Source organism: Ruditapes philippinarum, unplaced genomic scaffold (assembly GCF_026571515.1).
Source record: "Ruditapes philippinarum isolate M1 unplaced genomic scaffold, ASM2657151v2 ctg7098_1_1_1_1, whole genome shotgun sequence".
Taxonomy (NCBI): domain Eukaryota; kingdom Metazoa; phylum Mollusca; class Bivalvia; order Venerida; family Veneridae; genus Ruditapes; species Ruditapes philippinarum.
The window spans coordinates 1-22,708 of record NW_026864152.1 but is presented as its reverse complement, the minus strand read 5'-3'; the positions used below and the strand labels follow the sequence as shown (position 1 = coordinate 22,708).

Genomic DNA, 22,708 nt, shown 5'->3' with positions numbered 1-22,708 from the left:
GGTTTACAACTCTAGCACAAAATTTATCAGAATTACCTCCCTTGAACTTAAAATTTTCATGAAAAAAACATTGTTTTTTTTAATAACTTCTTTTTCTGAATGTATCTACTTCAAACTTCATATAAATGTTTCTTATTGTCACTCAACATTTGTGAGTGTTCAATACTCTAGCAAGACTACTATTTCCAGAATTATGCCCCTTTTGAACTTAGACTTTCTTTTGAGAAATTGGTAATTTTTACTCCAACTTCTTCAGTCATGATAGGATTTTAAAAATGTTATATTTTGATAACAGGGATGTTTAAAAAATAACTTTAGAGTGTCCTTCAGTCCGTCTGTCTGTACATAAAAACTGTTTCCTGTGATCACTTTTAAAGAACTTTTTCAACAAATTTACTTAAAATAGGAACCTAAGTGAATGGCCAATGGCCCTTCAGAATGTTGCTTGGGCTCTTACCGGTAGGGGACTTATGGATTGCTTGCAATACTATGATAATTGCTTGTTATTTCTGGATCAATCCTGGTATCTTCGCTGGTTGATATAGTATGGCTTTGTTCTGTCAAATCAAAAATAAAATTAAACTGATTTGACCTTGATAGAATTTCACATACTTATTTAAATACTGTCTTGTTTCTTATAGTTCTGTTGTAAGAGATAGTCATACACACACAAAAAAAACTTTTTGAATAAGAAAAGCTATTAAGCGCATTTTGATGATGTCCCAACATAATATATCAAAATAATAATCTGATGTTTAATTCTAATAAAGGTTAAGAAGCAATGACTATTGATATGCTCTTTACATAAGTAAATTAGCCTTTAAATAAATTTTGCTGTTCAATATATTGCAAAGACCAACAGATGTTACTAAATCTGAGATATAAGATTGGAATTCAATCTTTTCATCTTGAACCACAAAAATGTATTGATATGCCTTGTCTATAATATTGATCTAAATACATTGTACATGTATATATGTATCTTGTAGCAATATATACATGTTCATGTATACATGATGTGTGAATATATTTCATTATATGTTATATTATATGTTATTTTGGTTTTGGAGTGATATATGTGGATATATTACCTGTCAAGATTTTATATCATCCGAGCCGTTAGGCGAGGGTGATATTTTATCTTGGCAGGTAATATATTACTCCAAAACCAAATTATAATTTTATTACCCTTCCCGTGCCGAGTTAAGACGATTTTAAAATAAATCATTGCTAATTCAAATGAAACGTCGAAATAAAATTCCCTTTAGGATACCCCTTAACCATAACATGACATCATATAAATACATGACGTATTATCTTTCGAACATAACGGATATAAACAAGAGAAAATGAGTAGTCTGTTGAACACACTTTTTTGGAATTAATATCAAACTTTCACAAGGTCATATTTGTTTTCTATACTGACGAGAATATGTATTATTACTCTTTTTTGGTAAATATTTATCATTTGACAGTTTAAAAGTGCTTGTAAATTGGAATTTATATCGCGTAAAATCAAACTGTAAGTGCATTGCACGGCGCATGTTGTTTACAACGTAGGGTACCAATCGGGGAAATTTAATGTGTATATTACCCGTCTGGCTCGGTAATATCAATTTCTTTCGGGTGATCAATATCCAATCAAAAAGGCAGAAAAAATCTGGAAGGGTAATAAATAGTTTTATATTTTGGTTTAAGATGCTATGTAATTGAAGTGATTAGTGGATATAGATATTTCATAATGTACTTGTATTTTGTTGTTTCAGATAAAAGTGATGAGCCTGTTTCCTATGAGGCAGCATTGAAGACAATAGGTAGGTCAGAATTCTCAGCCACTTGATAGTTGTTAAGTTTATTATATACAGTGCAAACGCAAAAGTGCAATGTTCCATGGGAATCAATGAATTGATTGTCGCTGAGAGTTAAGTTGTATTAAAAAGTGGTTATGCATGTCTTTATGTTGAAGTTACAGTTTTACTTCGAGAAAATTGAAACTTGTTGTAAAGAGGTTATTTTTTCTATCAAAGGTCACTGTGCAGAGATTGCTTTGTAAAATTTAAAGATCTTTTTGTAAAACTTGTTCTTTTAGCAAAGATAAATATATTTAAATAGCTCTTTTGTCTTACGCTATGAGATATTCTGAGAATGTATGGTCCCAATACTGATACAATCGAAAGCTTCAATCCGAAAATCCATAGGTTTAGTTGCATAATACCTACATTTGTATCTTCAGCTCAAAAGCTATGGCAAATTTGAGGTTTCTATGTTACTGCATTTTTGAAGAATTCAGTCCATTTTCACTGATCGTTTCTTGAAGAAGATATTTTTTTATTGAAATTTTTATAAAAGTCAGTTTTTTTTTTTAAAATTTTAGAAGAAAGTTACTGTGATGAGAAATCTAAATTCTGATAGTCTTGATGTGTATTTGGAATGTTCTTTTCTATTTTCATCTTCTCATTTAGATTTACATTATTTTTTCTTTATGTTTGATTACTGCATATACCATATAGAATACTGCCTTTAGAATTTGATTCCTATCAAGAAAGATTGGAATGTTTGAATAGATTGTTAAAACAAAATACTTGAATTAGAATTCTAGTAAGGTTTCACTGTTGTAAATTTCAGGGTATGGAAAGTTTCACATTATATTGCTGGCGTTGTGTGGATGGGCAGTGTCTAGTGATGCCATTGAAGTTCTCTCAGTGTCCTTCATGCTGCCATCTGCTCAGTGTGACCTCAAATTATCCTCCGAGGACAAGGGATGGCTCAATGCTATCATATTTGTAGGTGGGTAACAGTGCTCGTCATAACCATTAGTGGCAAAAGATAACGTTAGTTACAGCAAATATAACTGTAGGCTGCTTTGTAATGAAAATGTATACAAAGTTCTCAGACATACTAAACTTCTTTATGGTCACATAATTATTTTAACTGACTATTTTGAAATTTATTTACAGTAAGAAGGAAATAATCAAAAATTTATTTGGAAAATATCTTTAGGCTTATAGTTTATTATGATTAAGTTAAACTTTTATGTATTATACTTAAAAATATTGCTAACAGTAGTTTAAACAGATTATCATAAAATAGATTTTTTATAAAAAAAATTAAAGAATATTTTGTTTGACATTGATGTCGAAAGCATGACAAATCTTGGTAGTAGTTTTATGACAAATTATCTGAGTAGAAGTTAATGATTTATTAACTCATTACGTTATATACATGCCTTTTAACGCCTTTTTCACCCCACCGTCCTTTTTGTGCCCCCACGCTCGTGGCGGGCATTTAGATTTACCCTTGTCCGTCTGTCCGTCCGTCCTTCCGTCCGTCCGTTCACTTTTGTGTCGCACGTAACTCAAAAAGTATTTGACCTAGAGTCATGAAACTTTACAGGAATGTTGATCAGCATGTGTAGTTGTGCACCTGGGTATTTTTGTCTGGATATTTTTAGTATTTTCAGAGTTATTGCCCTTGACTTAGTAAAATTTTGCAATTTTCAACTTGTGTCACATGTAACTCAAAAAGTATTTGACCTAGTCATGAAACTTTACATGAATGTTGATCAGCATGTGTAGTTGTGCACCTGGGTATTTTCGTCTGGATATTTTTAGTATTTTTAGAGTTATTGCCCTTGACTTAGTAAAATTTTGCAATTTTCAACTTGTGTCGCACGTAACTCAAAAAGTATTTGACCTAGAGTCATGAAACTTTACAGGAATGTTGATCAGCATGTGTAGTTGTGCACCTGGGTATTTTCTTCTGGATATTTTTAGTATTTTCAGAGTTATTGCCCTGAACTTAGTAAAATTTTGCAATTTTCAACTTGTGTTGCATGTAACTCAAAAAGTATTTGACCTAGAGTCATGTAACTTTACAGGAATATTGATCAGCATGTGCAGTTGTTCACCAGGTATTTTTGTCTGGATATATTTAGTATTTTTAGAGTTATTGCCCTTCACTTAGATTTTTTTTGCAATTTTCAACTTGTGTCGCATGCTACTCAAAAAGGATTTGACATAGTCATTAAACCTAATGGGCAGGTTGCTCAGCATATTTTGATTTGCACCTGGGGTTTCGCTTCTAGATTTATCCAGTATTTGTAGAGTTATTTCCCTTGACTTAGTAAAAAGATTGACTGAACAGTGGCGCGGTGGGGGCACCTGTGTCCTATGGACACATTTCTAGTTGTTGTCTCAAATGGTGAAAAAATGCCTTATTTAGGCCCCCAACAGTTGTTTTTGTTTGAGAAAGGTTGTTAAAAAAAGTGACCTCTTTTTTGGCGCGGCCCCCCAACCAAAAGATACATCAGGGGGTTGCCAGAAGGGAGATGTGCCCACTATGTTGGTTTTGTCGTGACACAGCTCATTTCTTTTATGAAATATCAAAGAAAATTTGCTAACCTCAGATATGTAATATCCATTTTTATATATTTACTTAATTTATTCCCTTTGCAAATATTTTATATTTGAATTTTTAGACATGACTCTTGTTTTAAGTATCTAGCAATAATGATATTTGAACCTAAAGTCTATTTGACAACTCCTGTTTTGTTATTAATATTATTCCTTGTTTTTTATATTATCAGATGTAGTTTTTAGATGTTTTGATATACATGTATATGGGTTGAAATGTTACAATGTGATTTTTGTGCTATGTTGAAAAGTTGCAAGAAATGTTCAATTCCATTTCATAATTTCACGTTTCATATTAATCTGTAGGTATGATGGTAGGTGGTTATTTTTGGGGCTCAATGGCAGACAAGTTTGGGCGTCGCTCGGTGTTGATGGGCTCACTGACAGTAAATGGGCTAGGTGGTTTGGTGTCAAGTACATCTCAAGTGTTCTGGCTGTTCCTCATAATGAGGTTTATAAGTGGTGTTGGGTAAGTGTTTTATCAATTACTTAATTGAACAAACTGTCCAGTTATGATTACAGGAATGTCATTAGTTTTACTTTGGTGCTTGAAATTACTTTTGTAAGGCAAAGTGAGACTTTCTTAGATCTTCCCCCGCCAGGAAAGCTTGAAAAATGTCCTCTGACTTGAATGTATTAGATATCAGAAAAAGAATCATAGCTGTTTTGGTACTTTGATATAAATTGTGACTCTTAATAACAATACCAATAATTACTTCAAACCATGGGGCGTCCGATTGGCTGAGGGTTAAAGATGTTGACTTCAAACCACTTGCTTGCTTCTCACCACTGTGGGTTCGAATCCTGACTGGGACTTTGGATGGATTCTTTCATGTGAGGAAGCTATCCAACTAGGTAATGGAACATTGGTGGTTCTACTCAGATGCCTGTCCATCCTGAAATAATGCACGGAAGGGTACCTGAGGTCTTCCTGCACCAGTAGTAAGCTGGAACGTCGCGATATGACCTATACTGTGTTGGTGTGAAGTAAAACCCAGTCAAACAAACAAACTTAAAACCATAGTTACCTTCTTCATTAAAGATATGAAAAGAAGTCAAGGGTCATCACTCTTTCATTTTTAGCTCGACTATACGAAGTATATGGAGAGCTGTCCTACTCGCCCCGGCGTCGGCGTCCGCGTCCAGATTTTAGATTAAAGTTTTGGTGCAGTAAAATATTTTTCACTATAACTTTGTCATTTCTTAAGGTATCAACTTCAAACTTCAAATATATGTTCCTTATCATCAACCACATCTTATGTGACAAGGTTCATAACTCTAGCACCAATATATTCAGATTTATCTCCCCTTGAACTTAGAATTTTCCTTAAAAAATACTATTTTTTACTGATACTTCTTTATTTCTTAAGGGATCAACCTCATACTTAAAATATATGTACCTTTTCATCATCCCCATCTTATGTGACAAGGTTCATAACTCTAGCACCAATACTTTCAGATTTATCTCCCTTTGAACTTAGAATTTTCCTCAAAAAATAATATTTCTTACTGTCCCTTCTTTATTTCTTAAGGGATCAACCTCATACTTCAAATATATTTACGTTATCATCTTCCCCATCTTATGTGACAAGGTTCATAACTCTAGCACCAATATTTTCAGATTTATCTCCTCTTGAACTTAAAATTTTCCATAAAAAATATTTTTTTTTACTGTAACTTATTTATTTCTAAAGGGATCAACTTCATACTTCAAATATATTTACGTTATCATCATCCACATCTTATGTGACAAGGTTCATAACTCTAGCACCAATATTGCAATAATTATCTCCCCATAAACTTAGATTTATTTACTAGAAAAATGTTATTTTTTATTTTAACTTTTTTACTTTTAAAGGTATCTACCTCAAACTTCAAATACTTATTCCTTATCATCAATTACATTTTATGTGACAGTGTTCATAACTCTTGAAGCAATATTTACAGATTTATCTCTCTTTGAACTTAGGATTTTCTTTAAGAAATATAATAACTTCTTTACTTTTTAAGGTATCTACTTCAAACTTCAAATATATATACTTCTTATCATTACACAAATGTTGTGTGGCAAGATCCATAACTCTAGCATGACTATTTCTAGAATTATACCCCTTGATCTTGGAATTTATGTTAACAAATATTATTTTTTTACTATAACTTAATACATAATTATACATAATTGATTTTTCTTTCATAGTTTTGTCCTCCTTACTGTGTCCAGTATTTTATTAGTCGAGCTTCGCTGTCTCCTGTGACAGCTCTTGTTAAATTTTATGCCTCTTTCTATGGACTGAGATCCTAACACTTGCATCATAATGATACAATTTAACCTCTAATTGTAATGGAATACATACATCTAGATACTTGAAAGCTTGTTGCAAATAAACCAAAAGTAAACACAAATTTGCAATATATATGCATTTCAGTGTTGGTGGAAGCATACCTGTGATATTTTCCTATTTTACGGAGTTTCTTCCTAAACAGCGAAGGGGAACCATGATAAGTGCATTAGCCACATTCTGGATGATGGGGAATATAATAGCTGCTGGTAAATACTTGAAACTTCCTTCCAATTGGTATTTAAACCTAATTGTCTATACTTAACATAAGTTGTGGTTATTGAACCCTATTTTGGATTTTGGTAACAAAGAGAGACTACTTTAACCTTTATGTGGTTATCTATGCTCTAGTATTGTTACTTAACATTTCATTTGTTTGTTTATGTTTATAATAAAGATTTATTTACATATTCGGGCATCATGACAATAAACATTATGCATGCCCCAAGATAGCGATTTTGAAGGTAGAATGGTTTATGCAGTTTAAATAGAGTGTAAACCTAATGTGAGAATTTCAAATCTGGTAATTATTAAAATTGTGTGGCCAATATCAAAACTTTAAGAGTGAGAAGAAAAGAGTCAGTCCCTCCAAACAAAGCAAAAGATGGGGAGAGGGACGGTGATTGCTGCCATTTTAAGCATAGTAAAAATGACAAGACTAAGCTATTTCCCTAATACCTCTACAATTATACTTTTGGATGGTAACTGTAGGTGGTTTTAATATACAAACCAAATTTTGTTGAATTTTATTGAAATATTCTCCTTTGTGAATTCCTACGAAGGCAGACTATTCTTTATGTATGAAGCATTGAGATCAGAATATTGGTGTAAGTTATCCATCTGGTGAGTGTTTTGTTTCTATTTATATCATCGTTATGTTTATGCTTTGTACAGGGCTGGCCTGGGCTGTAATTCCACATCCAGAACTTGGATATTTTTCTGAGAAGTTCACATACAACAGTTGGAGGATTTTCGTAGCAATCTGTACAATACCTAGCCTTACATCAGCAGCAATGTTTGCCTTTATGCCAGAGAGTCCAAAATTTTTCCTTACTGTAAGTTAGTTCAAATCCATCTAGAAATTTTGCTTCTATCATGTGATGAATTAACTGTCAATGAATAGTGGCTATAAGAACTAAAGAGCTTTGAGAGTAAGGCATTAACATTTTATTCCAGTCACTTCTATTCATTCAAGTTTCTGCAACTAAAGAAATGCTGTGTTAGTTTAGAAAGATCAAAGATCAGTGACTCCACCCAGTGTCTGGAATATCACTAAGGACTGGTTTCTTTTTAAATAATCAGGGAATCAGAACAATCGACACTGTTTCCTGTTAATAAAAATGTGGTAAACAGAACAAGGAAATTTATATGCTTAAAATATTTTATATTTAGATGGGCAAGGAGAGAAAAGCATTAGACAGTTTAAGAACAGTTAATAGAGTAAATGGTAGAAGTGGACCTCTGCAGGTAATACTATCTTAACCCTTTGTATTATATTTTAAACAATGTACTGTAGGAATCCTCATATTTTTCTTTCACTTTTTCTAAAAGGTCTCTAAAAGTTACAGTGTTGAAAATTATGAAGAAAATATTGTCTTATAATCTTGTAGATTCAATGCTTAAACAATATTATTCAACTTGTTCAATGAATTAAGTGTTGAAACTACACTCGTTCAGTATCCTCTATATTACAAAATTAATGTTATACAGTAAAAACTCCCTTATGAGACCACTAATGGGACTTTGCAAATCTGGTCTTAATAGCAGGTTGGTCTCTTAATAATGAGTTTGGTCAAACTGAAAACCAGGCAATGCATTAAGGGATCACATATACTGTTTTTCTTTAAGACAAAGTTCTATAAGTTTCCTATTCATTACTTCAAAGTGCAGATCAAATAGACTTTATGAAATTTTTAAACTTCTCTTAAGATACAAAATGTATTATGAATGTCTTTAAACACAAACTGATTTTTATATTCTAGTTAAAAGAATGACACAACTTACTCAATTAAATATTGTAGAAAATCGCCAATTGACTACAAAACCAACAGACCAATTAATCTTAATTATTTTTATAGTTGTCAAAGGCGATAACAATTTCAAAAAACATAATTGCATCACATTAATGTTTATTTAAAATTATTAAACAAAAGAGATAATGATAGCGACAACACCTCTAAAAAACATCCCGAAAGTTTTCTGTTCAATATTTTGTTATTTTAATCCTACAATTATGACATAAAAGGTGTGAAATTTAAGAAAATATCAGCAATTATTGATTATTTCCGGGTTTGATAGAAACTAACCATGACCTCTGCCATAAATTGGATGTCGTTAAATGTCGTAAAACTAGGACAACTGTTGTTTTCATCACGTGTCAAAAGGATTTCAGCAATATACAATGCAACCAATATCAAGATGAGAAAGTGCCCGCGGTCGTATTTATGGGTTTCCAAATGTACATAATTTACGAAACGGGACTGAATTTACTGATCATATTACGGAATAACGGGGTGGTCTCAAAATCGGGGTTGGCGACCAATAAAATAAAGAATAAAAAATCGGGTCTTGAAAATATTGTTCACATTAGTGGGTTGGTCTATAAAAAGGGGTGGTCGTTAAGCAGGTTTTTACTGTATATGAAATTATCAATAAAACATGTAAAATTTTTATGCTAGTTGTGTCGCCTTGAAAAGGTGACATATAGGGGTTACTTTTGTCGGCGGTGTCGGCGGCGGCGGCGGCGTCTGTGTCGGCGTCGGCGTCCGCTAAAGCTTGTCCGGAGCATAACTCAGTCACTATAAGTCTGATTGACTTCAAACTTGGTATGCATGCTTTTTTCAATAACCCGAAGTGCATTGCACAAGGACCGGTACTCTGCAGTTCTTATTTTTTGAGTTATTGCCCTTTGTTAATTTTCATACTTTATTTTTGTTCTGTAAAGGCTTGTGTTAAAACACAAGATGGTCTCACTGATATTTTTAGATGCCCTCTAGGCCTAAGACAAGGGTGTGCCTTAAGCCCTGTTTTGTTCTGTCTATTTATAGATGAGCTTCACACATATTTTAGTCGTAATAATGTTAGAGGGATACAGTTATTCCCTGATATAACTGAAATATTTATGCTTCTTTTTGCAGACGATGAAGCTTTGATATCAGACACAGTAGTTGGTCTGCAAAAACAATTGAATTTACTTTATGAATTTTGTAATGATTTTAAGATATATGTTAATATTGAAAAAACGAAAATAATCATTTTCAAACGAGTCGGTAGAATAGCTGCTAGAGAATCTTGGGTTTATAATAACATAACTGTTGATATAGTTAATGGGTTTTCATATGTTAGTTTGTATTTTACTAATCGCCTATGTTTATACAAAATGGCAGAGGACAAGGCGATTAAAGCTAAGAAAGTATTTAATCATATTGTTAACTCGTTAAATAATTTAGGATGTATACCCTATCAAACATTTTTCAAAATATTTGATGTTAAAGTTAGTCAAATATTATTGTATGGCTGCGAAATATGGGGAACAGGTAACATATCATGCACTGAAGATATTCATAAATATGCATGTAAACGTTTTCTTTATGTAAAGAGAACAGCTTGCCAATGATTCAGTTTTAGGGGATTTGGGGTCGTTACCCTATGTATATACTGGTTTATAAACGCATTGTGAAATATTGGATACGTATTATTAATATGCATCCTTCTAGATATGTTAAAATTTGTTATAATATGTTAAGATATTTTGATAATATTGGACATAAAAATTGGGTAACTGTAGTTTAGAACTAACTTGTATCAAAACGGTTTTGGATATATTTGGAAATGCAATGTGTGGATCAGCCAATTTTATTTTTATCAATATATGTCAATAGATTAAAAGACCAATATGTTCAAAATTGGATGTCAAATGTTCATTAAATGTGAAATTGATGGATTATATTCATTTTAAAAAAGATTATTTACCTGCAAAATATGTTTATTGTCTGGATATTAAAAAATTTAGAAGTGTTTTTAGCAAATTTTCGATCTTCATCTCATTGTTTATCGATAGAAACTGGGCGATATAGTTGTATTGAACGTGATTATAGATATTGCCCATTTTGTGAATGTGTGCAAGAAAATGAGTACCATTTTGAACTTACTTGTCCACTTAACTGTAATATAAGACTCACGTATATCAGTGATTATTTCTGGAAATATCCTTCATACATAAAATATTATAATCTGATGTCAACTCAAGATATTGATACAATTAAGAAATTAGCAACTTTTCTATATCTAGCGTTTAGAGAACGTGATCAATTTTTGTCTATGTTTAGATAATTAGTAATTTATACTTTTCTTTGATAAATGTAGCGCTTAAAGAACACGATTATTTTGTCTATGATTAGATAATTAGTACCAATTCTATTTCTATGATAATTGTTGACATTTTGTTTAATATATTTCTATTATGTCTTAACCATGTCTGATTTGTAGCATCCACAAATGTATATTTTGTATTATAAATCTTTATATGTGTATGGGCCGGTGGCCTTATAACTCAATAAAGTTTGATTGATTGATTTTTGTCCGAGCCATTTCTCTTCAACTAAAAAAGCTATGGACTTGAAACTTCATAGGATGATAGATCTCATTAAGAAGAAAATGCAGTGCACAAGAACCAGTACTCTGCACTTCCTAATTTTTGAGTTATTGCCCTTTGTTAATTTTCATACTTTATTTTTGTCCGGGCCATTTCTCCTAATGTATAAAAGCCATGGACTTGAAACTTCATAGGATGATAGGTCTCATTAAGAAGAAGTGCAGTGCACAAGAACTGGTACTCTGCATTTCTTATTTTTTGAGTTATTGCCCTTTGTTGCTTTTCTTACTTTATTTTTGTCCTGGTTATTTCTCCTCAAGTATGAAAGCTATGGACTTGAAACATCATAGAATGATAGATCTTATTGATAAGAAGTGTAGTGTACAGAAACTGCTGCTCTGCACTTATTATTTTTTTAGTTATTGCCCTTTGTTATTGTTCATATTTCATTTTTGTCCTGGCCATTTCCCCTAAACTACATTGTTCACAAGGCGACATATCCAACTCGCGGAGTTCTAGTTTATGTATTATTCTTGTATACCAAGTAATTCATTACCAAAGAACTTAATTATCATGAATTTAGCTAGAAGAACATGCAATTTTTTTGACTGACAAACAAATGTGATTTCATATTTTTATTATGTTATTTTTGACATGAACATTTCTGCAGATATCACAATTAATATTAACAAAAGATAAAGATGGGATAGTTCAATTGGAGGATTCTATAGAAGATAAATCAACATTTAGAGAAGGTGCGAGACATGTAAGTTACATATTGATGTACATGTAAAATCTTGTAATTAACCATTTCTTGGCAACTTTAAGCTTGGTGATTAAGGATTACATACTCTAAAGACTTGCACAGTATAGACAACTCTGCCCTCCATCAAACAGAGTTTGCATGTTTGGTTGATTGACTTGATATTTTTCAATGCTCTCAAGGGATCCCCTTTGCCAGAATTTTGATATCTGAAAAAAGGTGTTGTATGATGGTTCTTTACCAAGTTTGTGCAAATTTTACCTCTGGGGCCAAAATTTTTGTCAGTTGTATAACCTACATGTATATACAGAAGAAAAAGAACAATCCACATATTAACAACAACAGTCTGGTTAAGGCTAATAAGCACTTGACCTGACTCAAAATATAACTGCAACATTCTGAGCAATACAATAAATTACACAATACATTACAATACAATGACGGACATCGGATAATAAGGTAACTCACTTTTAACTTATTATTACATGAACTGTATGATCATTGATGTCAGTTACATTTTAATTTATATCAATTATAATTTCATACATTTATATATCTTTGATTATTTGGCTTATTACCATGTTCCATATGTGTTCTTTTTACTAAACATCAATGGTTATAAATGTTTACTAGTTTTATTATAATAATTATGCTCATATATAAATATTTATATTGTTTGGTATTACTAACCTCCTACCAATGTAAACATAAACATAATGTGACATAATGCCTTGTATTAAAAATGAAATTACAAGACCATTATTTTCACTACTAAAACTCTAAAGCATGACATGTTTTTATGTCAGATATGAATATGTCAGATTTAGACACACATACAAATATGCATTTTAGTATTTGACCAATTGCCTTGTATCGAAAACGAAAATACAAGAAGAGTATGATGTAAACAAGGGAAATAACCATATGAATTATAATGTACAAATGATAATCAAGATTTGTTTTCCTTTAGTTTTTTTACATGCAGTACTTATTTAAATTTCTGGTTTAGCCTAAAGGCTAAATATTTACATACTAGCATTTCACTAGTATTGGAATTATGCCCCATTGGTCAAAATAAGCCCTACTCCATGGGGCAGTTGTTTATTTGTAGCTCAACTGTATTTTATGTAGAACTACATAGCTGAGAACTTTGATATTTGGTATATAGCATTGTCTAGTGGGTCTCTATCAAACGTAATCAAATTATAGCCCTGAAGTTTGATATTACAATTTTTCCATAGACTTGTATAGCAAAACTGTTGATATTTTTTTTTTGTCAGAAACCCTAAGGCCAAGAGGATATTACTACATAACATGTAGCATTGTTTAACTGTTGTCTCAGTATATAGTTTAATGCTTAATAGTGAGGCATTTAGTGAAGGATACAGGATACTTTATAATATGAGCCGCGTCACAACAAAACCAACATAATGTGTTTGCGACCAGCATGGGTCCAGACCAGCCTGCACATCCGCGCAGTCTAATCAGGATCCATGCTGTTTGCTATCAGTTTCTCTATTTGTAATAAGGTTTCTGAGCCAACAGCATGGATCCTGATCAGACTGGGTGGATGCACAGGCTGGTCTGAATCCATGCTGGTCGCAAACGCATTAAGTTGGTTTTGTTGTGACGCAGCTCATTTGTTCTGATTATTCTTATTTTCCAGTTACTTCATCAAACTCAGGAATTGTTTGGTAGAACTTTATTGAGAACCACAGTCATCATGATAGTTATCAACTTTACTTTGAGTTTCGGGTAAGTTTCTAAACTAATTAATGTTACAGTAAAGCTTTTGAGAACTAAATTCTTGAGAGTGACAAGTCTTTGCCTTCATTTAAGAGCTGGGCTTGCTTGGAATAGTTGCTGTAATAATATAGACATACATGTATCAATGTAAACAGGATAGAGTCAGACCTGTCACAACAATGTGCAATCTTAAACTTAAGTCTGCTGGTGGCAACTACTGGTACTCATGTAACTAGTGTTGAAGTAGGCATCTGTTTCATCTGATCATGGTCTCCATTGTTGGCTATTTAGCCAGTAATAATTTTGAAATCTTCCCTAAAATAATGAATGGTTTTGTCCAGGTTGAAAGATGGACAAGTCTATTCAAGATATTTAGCAAAGAAGGGTTAATAGATCCAATAGGCTAATTTGCTATATTTCTATATCTATTAATATATATTTCTCATTTTTGCTGGGTTATATGTTGCATCAACACTGTAAAGGTCTTATATTAGCAACTTCCCAGCTTTACTGAAGACTCAAGACCTGAGGTGATGCTCTGTACATTATTTTAGGCATGAATGTGAATCTTAGTAGAACCATATACATTCTGTAAGCTTCCTTACATGAAAGAATCGTGAATTGGCGGGATTCGAACCTACAACGGTTAAGGGCTAGTGGTTTGAAGTCATCAACTTTAAGCACTCAGGCACAGAAAAAGTTTGAATATTATGTTAGAATAAGATGTTCAAATTTTGCATGATTTGAATATTATGTTAGAATCAGATTTCCAAATTTTGCATGATTTGAATACATGTATTATGCTAGAATCAGATTTCCAAATTTTGCATGATTTCAACATTATGTTAGAATCAGATTTCCAAATTTTGCATGATTTGAATATTATGTTAGAATCAGATTTCCAAATTTTGTATGATTTCATGTTGCAGATATTACGGGTTATGGATGTGGTTCCCAGAGATTTTTTCAAGAGTTGAGAAGTACGGGGGCTCCCCTTGTAGTCATCCAACAATAAATACAACATCCTCTAATGAAACAACAACATGCAATGGCATTCCGAATGATTGGGTGTTCTTTGAAGGGTTTATGACAGCATTATCAAATCTTCCAGGAAATATACTTACCATTTTAATAATGGATAAAGTAGGCAGAAAACCACTTCTAGGTAAGAAATGTAAATTTAGAAAGTCTTTTCAGGTTGTGCTTTGCTGCAAGATATGGAATTTATATGGCTAGTTAAAGCATAAGATAAAGTTGCATTACTGGAATCACTTTCTAAGGGTTTATTTTAATAGTGAAATTATTCACTACCTTTTCATACTGTGCATACAGAATAGTAATTTCTTGCATATCAGACAGGATTATCCACTGTTTACACCGGTGCTAGTAAAACCTGTCTGACACCCCCTTTGTAAGACATGCCATGTGTTTTAAATGACATCATTTCCATTCTCTTTTTATGAATGAATTGCGTTCGTTATGATAACGTCATAAATGTTCCGTTTAAAAAGTTGTAAATTCATACGCTAGCTTCTATAAAAAAAAATGTCTAATGAAAATATCAGTTTTAGAAATTTCTTTGCAAAATGTCATTAATTTGAAATATGCAAGAAAAAGAATCAAACACCAGCTGTTGTTACAGATAGGAATATCTAGCTCTCAGGTAACTGTTAAGTAGAAACTTTGCAGAGCCTTGTTACCGCTGTAAACAGTTACTCTCAAGCTTGATATTCCTATCTGTACCGTCAGCCACTGTAAGATCCATATAGGATTGTGTATATTAAACAGAAAAATAGGTAAAACAATGGAAATGATATTGGAAAAAAATACAATAAATGCTGAATAAAAAGGTAACCATTGATTCTGAATAATCTTTATGTGTGCGTCACTACTATCAATACAGCTCTGGTACATTCAGATAATGGACTTTGGTTCATACATGGTCTCTTTCATGACTTTAAAAGTTAAAAACTTTTGTTTTCAGGCCATGTGAATGTCTTGAACTGGTATGAAAAGTTGTCATCTTTTAGTTTTAGAATAGAGAATTGTTCCAAGCATAGACGTAGGGTTGAATTATCATCAATTCCCAAACTATAGCAGGCTAACAAAACATATTGTTCCAACTCAAATCGTAAAAAAAATGCTGTGAAAATTAGGTATTTGTATAACATGTATAATGTACACGCAGGCACTAATTATGCCCCCACTTCGAAGAAGAGGGGGTATATTGCTTTGCACTTGTCGGTCCATAGACCAAATGGTTTCCGAGTGATAACTAAAGAACCCTTAGGCCTAGGAACTTCAAACTTGGTATGGTGATTGGTCATGACCAGTAGAAGACCCCTATTGATTTTGGGGTAAAGGGGTCAAAGGTTAAGGTCACATTGACCTTGTATGTTAAAATGGTTTCCGATCAATAACTAAAGAACGCTTAGACCTAGAAACTTCAAACTTGATATGGTGATTGGTCATGACCAGCAGATGACCCCTATTGATTTTGGGGTCAAGGGGTCAAAGGTCAAGGTCACATTGACCTTTTAGGTAAAAACAGTTTCCAATCAATAACTAAAGAACGCTTAGGCCTAGGTACTTCAAACTTGGTATGGTGATTAGTCATGACCAGCAGATAACCCCTATTGATTTTGGGGTCAAGGGGTCAAAGGTCAAGGTCACATTGACATTGTAGGTGAAAAAAGTTTCCGATCAATTAATAAAGAACGCTTAGGCCTAGGTACTTCAAACATGGTATCATGATTAGTCATGACCAGCAGATGACCCCTATTGATTTTGGGGTCAAAGGTCAAGGTCACATTGGCCTTGTAGGTAAAAACGCTTTCTGATCAATAACTAAAGAAAGCTTAGGCCAAGGAACTTCAAACTTGGTATGATGATTGGTCATGACCAGCAGATGACCCCTATTGATTTAGGGGTCAAAGGTCAAGGTCACATTGATCTTGTAGGTAAAAACGGTTTCCGATCAATAACTAAAGAACCCTTAGGCCTAGAGACTTCAAACTTGGTTAGATGATTGGTCATGACCAGCAGATGACCCCTATTGATTTTGGGGTCAAAGGTCAAGGTCACATTGACCTTGTAGGTAAAACGGTTTATGATCAATAACTAAAGAACCCTTAGTCCTAGGAACTTCAAACTTGGTATGATGATTGGTTATGACCAGCAGATGACCCCTATTGATTTTGGGGTCAAAGGTCAAGGTCACATTGACCTTGTAAGTAAAAACGGTTTCCTATCAATAACTAAAGAACCCTTAGGCCTAGGAACTTCAAACTTTGTATGATGATTGGTCATGACCAGTAAATGACCCCTCTTTATTTTGGGGTCAAGGGGTTAATGTTATAGTGACCTTGTACTTAATTACGGTTTCTGACCAATAACTCAACAACTCAAGTTGCCTTGGTTGATATTTTTATGTGCTGTTGGTATACACATTTGAAGGTCTTATGTAATATAACAACTTGGCTGTCATTAATGAGGCCTATATGATTCATAAAATTTATGTATATATTATTTGGTAAGATTTTTAATAACTTTAATTGCTGCACACAACCTGTTGGGTCACAATAATTATTACCTTGTGACTAGTCATTACCAGTAGGTACTAGAAAACCTTTATTGATTGCTTGTTCACTGGGTCAGAAGTCATGCATAATAACCTGATCACATGACAAATTGGCTGCCGATAGGGGGCATACATGTTTTACAAACATATCTTGTTAACCTTGAAAATTATCTTTTAGAAAAGTTTTCTGATATAATATTTTCAGCAACAAGTATGGTGTTAGCAGGTGTGACTGTATTTTTTCTACCTATTGTTCACAGTAAAGTTCAAAATTTACTCATATCTTGCGCATTTGGTGCAGTAACTACTGTTGGCTGGAATGCTATAGATGTACTGCAGGCAGAACTTTTTCCTACAGCTGTCAGGTATGTCATATGTTTGTTTACTAATTAGTTAAAGAATCTGGTGTTCATAAAAAATGCCTTCATAGGTGAATATTTGAGGTAAGTTTCTAATTCTTCAATCTTGCCCGTTTCCTTGGTTTATTCAAGTCCTGTAAAAACACCAATAAATTGTGATCCAAATGTCATAGTCTGTGTTATTCACCATGACATGTTGGGGGTGTTTTTTGTTCTCTCTTTTTTTTTTAGTCGGGTTTTATGTCTCACCAACACAGTACAGAGTATATTATGGTTTCCAGCTTTACTGAAAGAGGAAAACCTCAGGTGCCCCTCAATGCATAATTACAGACAAGAACAGGCACCTTTTATAAAGCTATTACTTTCAAGAGTTCTGAAGAAATATAAAGACAGCAAATTTCATTTAGATAATGTATGTCCACTCAAAACAAACAAATTTCCTTTACATGTATATATTGTATAAAGGATTTCAACATTAATTTAATGCTTATCTTGAAATATTAACACAGCAAATTTCATTAAGATATTATATGTCCACTCCAAAACAAAACAAACAAACAAATATCCATTTTATAAAGGATTTCATTCTTAATGAACAATTCTAAAATGACCCGCATTTTTCCCTATTGAACATAGAGGAACAGAAAGTGTGTGTTATTATGCAACAGATGCACAGTTTGACTTTCTATATTTAGACATGTGACGTAATCATTATACACATGATGTAACCACTAAAAATGTGACGCGCTGAAAATAAGTACGGAAACAAATCAGGCGCAATTTTGCTTAACTATCAAGTACGGCAACATTTATTTGTTGATGTCGTGTTAGAATTGAAATAATATATCCAAATCAGTGTTTTATCGCTTGATAACATCACTGTTTGTCTTTGGATGCACATCATTATATCACTCGGGCTACGCTCTCGTGATATAATTCCTCGCATCCGAACTCCAAACAGTGATGTTATTGAGCGATAAAATCACTGTTTCGGATATATTTTTTCTTAAATCTCTATATACGTGCAGGTCAACAGCATTTGGTTTACAATCTGGAGTAGGTCGGATTGCTGCGATCCTCGGGAATGTTTCCTTCGGGAGTTTAGTAGATGTTCATTGTGCTGTACCGATGATTATGGTATCAGTATTATTGACTATTGGAGGACTGACGGCCATCAAGCTGCCTAATACAACAGGGAAAGATATCCATTGATAGATGTTGTGTTTCTTGGCAGGATATTACACTCGATCAAACCCAATTTAATTCTTATTGTTAAACTCTGATGCATTTTGTTTTAAAAATGATATTTATCAAGTTAAATATTTTTTAATATATTGATAACAGATTTGTCTGTGATATTATGTCATATTGTATGTTATAATTATGTTATTATTATGCATACTGCTTCTCATGTTTTCTACACATTATGTTATTTTTAATTTTGGTTTCGCGTAAGCACTATAAGAAGCGTTATTTAAAGACGTTTTGGCTTGTAGCTTCACACCTGTCTTCAGGAATTCAGAATTATAAACAATTGTCTAAGATCCAATTCTAGTATGTACTTTTATGAAATTTTACCTGTTTATGACTTGAGAAACTTACGGTTTTTGCCTGCAAGTTCTATCTCTATAAACTTTGAAGTCACTACTTTGGTGCCATATTAATTGTAGGTCATTATTAAAGACATAACTTAAGCATTGATTTTAATGAATAATACCTCTATATAAATAATAAAAATATCTTATTGCATAATTCCACTGCTACAATCTCTGATGGTATTAACTTGAAATTATACAATAGTTCTTTTGTTTTTTGTTTTTTTTTACAATTAAATGTAGGTCATTGTCCATGGCTACATATTTTTAGTGTAGATTGCTATTGGGTATTTATTTAAAGGGTACATGAAAATCTGAAAGAAGCAGGGTTTGTATAATTGTGACAGAAAGTTTTATTTAAACACTATATTCATGTCAACTAATTTTTATGATACTTAACATTTCTTTTTGTACATTTTTCATGATATATAATAACATGTATGTAATCAATTTAAATTGTAATCAAAAATATACTTTTAATTTTATAAGTTGGACAATTGGTATTTGTGTATTATTTATAATGATTTGTTATAAATTAAGAATTTGGATCTGTTAAATGATATAAATATTAGGGAATCTCTTGCTAGCTCCAAATTACTATGTTTATGTTTTAATATTAAAGTTGTAGAAAAAATTAAAATGATAAGTTAGCATTTGATTAATTTACTGTAAAAAATGCAATAACTTTAAAAGTTCATTTATATATTACATTTTATACCAGTTAATATTTTGCTAAATATACTGTGTATGCAACATGTGATAGCAGGAAAATAAGCATTGCATACAAGTGAAAGTTGTATCAGGCATAATGTTGCTGATGTGATCATCACTTTATATAACAGTCCAAGATAAAAGCTATGATAAAAATATAAGGAAGTATAATATAATAAAATGGTCATCTTAAGACTGTCTTGATATAAACTTGTATATAGCATTGATGTACCTCATAATACCAGATCACACTTATCACACTTCATTTTTTTGCGCTAACCAGCTCCTGAGGTTATAAAAATATTCTCTAAGCTTAGTCAGAAACTGCCACATAATGTACATTGACTAATGAAATTTGTAGAATTTGAATGAGAACACAGAAAAAGATTTAAACCCCCAAGGCCAGGTCTAGAAAAAATCCATTTGAGCTAAATACAAGATCTAGATCGAAATACTTGTTTCATAAACTAGATTTATAACTTGTATGATAAAATTTTGACAGAGTTGTCAAAAGCTAAATTGTGTTGATGATGAAATTAAATCTAGACTATTATTAATATAATATAGATGCTTATTCATGCGTATGTTAATTTATAATTCAAAATTCTTTTAATACTTATAGCACTTTATAATTGTATAAACATACTTATTTAAGCTCAGTTTTGAAAAAGCTTCTGCAATTTGTATTTTTCACATTTGAATTTGTCGCTTCAGTTTGTTGTACCAGCTAAAGAAAACAATGCTTTTGAATTCAAGAAATTAAGACTATGGTATTCATTATTTCAGGATAGCTTTTTAGCATACTACAGTGTCATATCTATTTTACATAATATACTGGTATCACTTTATTAGATATGATAATGCAAAAATAATACAAATGAATTTTTATCATTTATTATTGTGTGGCATACCACTTTTCAATTTATACCACTACACAAATGGTGACTTCTAGATTAAAGTCTAAAGCAATCTGAACCATTGTAAATCAGAAAATAAATTCTTCTAGAAATACGTAGTAGTTGCTTATGTTTTACATTTTTTGCACATTAAAAATTCCAGATTTTATTTTTGAAAGGTGGGGGAGAGTTTTGTATGTGGCCATGTTATCATTGTCGAATCAATACCTTTACATGGAATCAGCAGTGGTTCATTTAACTTTGTTGGACATTGTCTATGATCCTTCATAATCTTCAATCAACTGTCAAGTTCACAGCGACACTATGTGTATAATCCTTGTCCGATCAATAACTTGAGAAATGATAAGCCTACGTTTGGTAAAGTTAGTAAGGATATAGTCCATGGCAAGAAGATGACCAATGTAATATGGTTTTGGCAACAGTGAGCTAGTTGTCGGATCAATAACTTGAGACAGAATTAGCTTAGATTAGATTATTATAGTAATTTCATTTAATTTAATGATTTCAAAGACTCTATTAAACACATTTTGTCATTTACCCATGTGGACAAGGCATTAGTGTGTCTGTCGATAACTTTTATTCTGTTGAAAAGTTTATGAGATGGCCTGGGACTGTGGGCGCAACGATATCTTTATAAATGCTTAACACTTTCAAATTATATTTGGCACAAATTATCATCCTTACGAAACACTATGTAAAGTGATGTACTACCCAAGGTCACTTCGTGTCCGCTCTTTAATAACTTACTGAAAATATTGGGGGAGGAGCTGAATACGTGTACTGATTTTTTATTTTACAGGTAAAAATAAGAACAATATATGTTGTTAAGAAACTAAGGTTTACTAATTAATGTATACAATAAGTAATATGATTGTATTTTCATAACAAACCATGCATGCATGAAACAGGAATTATAAAATTCAAAGACTCAATATGGTGAAGTTTGAATTTATATAAACCAGCAAGAATACAATAATTAAGCTTCTCATTATTAAGATTTGTCCGACAGCAAGCAATCACAATGTAAAAAATTACAACAAAAATCATGCGAGACGAATATTGTTGAACATGTACAGATAATTGTTTCATTTGCAACAAACCTTTGATACATCGATATGCAGGTCTATGATCGATGGCTTAGGCGTTATTCAAGATTTTATCTAGGTAGTGAGTTTACTCACATTCTCGAAATTTGTATTAAAGTCTTTCACTCTTTAACTTTTTATGTGTGTTATCGTTTGGATTTTATTTTATTCTGGACGAGCCGAAAGTTTGAACAATATAGAAATTAATCAGATTTACAAGAGTATTCTATTTCTTATCTGTTTTCTATGTAAATAGTCATGTTATATGTGATAATGGTTACACACGAGGTATGTTAAAAAGTTAGTGGACTTTTGCTGTCATATTTTACTTGGTTTATAAAAACAACCTTGGTTGATATTAATCGAACGAGTGTCTTTATATCTAAAAGTAAGTTTTACTTTTATCTTATACTTCTACATCCGTTGCGAACTATGGTTACTATTTGTATTACATGTATTATCGCTGACTTGTTTGATATAAAATGCTAGCCGGTGTTCAGTAGATTTACCGCAGATAACAATTGGCAGTTGATAAAATATTTTTTATTGGTTAAAATCATATTGTTTAAAGATCGGACGATGGTGGTTTTAAATTGATACTATAAAA

General features: G+C 32.2%; 1 protein-coding gene across 1 annotated transcript; it reads left to right on the top strand.

Moving 5' to 3' along the window:
• The first annotated feature begins 1,715 nt into the window (after positions 1-1,715).
• On the top strand, positions 1,716-19,061 carry LOC132724578 (synaptic vesicle glycoprotein 2A-like). The gene is made up of 11 exons (XM_060709455.1): positions 1,716-1,814; positions 2,626-2,787; positions 4,719-4,881; positions 6,839-6,960; positions 7,646-7,806; positions 8,144-8,218; positions 12,016-12,111; positions 13,775-13,863; positions 14,784-15,019; positions 17,640-17,799; positions 18,822-19,061. The coding sequence occupies exons 1-11, from the start codon at positions 1,742-1,744 to the stop codon at positions 19,003-19,005; spliced, it is 1,521 nt and encodes a 506-aa protein (XP_060565438.1). The 5' UTR covers positions 1,716-1,741; the 3' UTR covers positions 19,006-19,061.
• Positions 19,062-22,708: the final 3,647 nt, after the last annotated feature.

What these genes read in the sequence shown, in the direction of transcription:
- LOC132724578 (XM_060709455.1), top strand. Translation starts at nt 1,742, where the DNA reads ATGTACTTGTATTTTGTTGTTTCAGATAAAAGTGATGAGCCTGTTTCC. An exon ending in AGGTTTATAAGTGGTGTTGG is followed by an intron (nt 4,882 to 6,838) that starts GTAAGTGTTTTA and finishes TATGCATTTCAG; the next exon opens with TGTTGGTGGAAGCATACCTG. An exon ending in GTAGAAGTGGACCTCTGCAG is followed by an intron (nt 8,219 to 12,015) that starts GTAATACTATCT and finishes ACATTTCTGCAG; the next exon opens with ATATCACAATTAATATTAAC.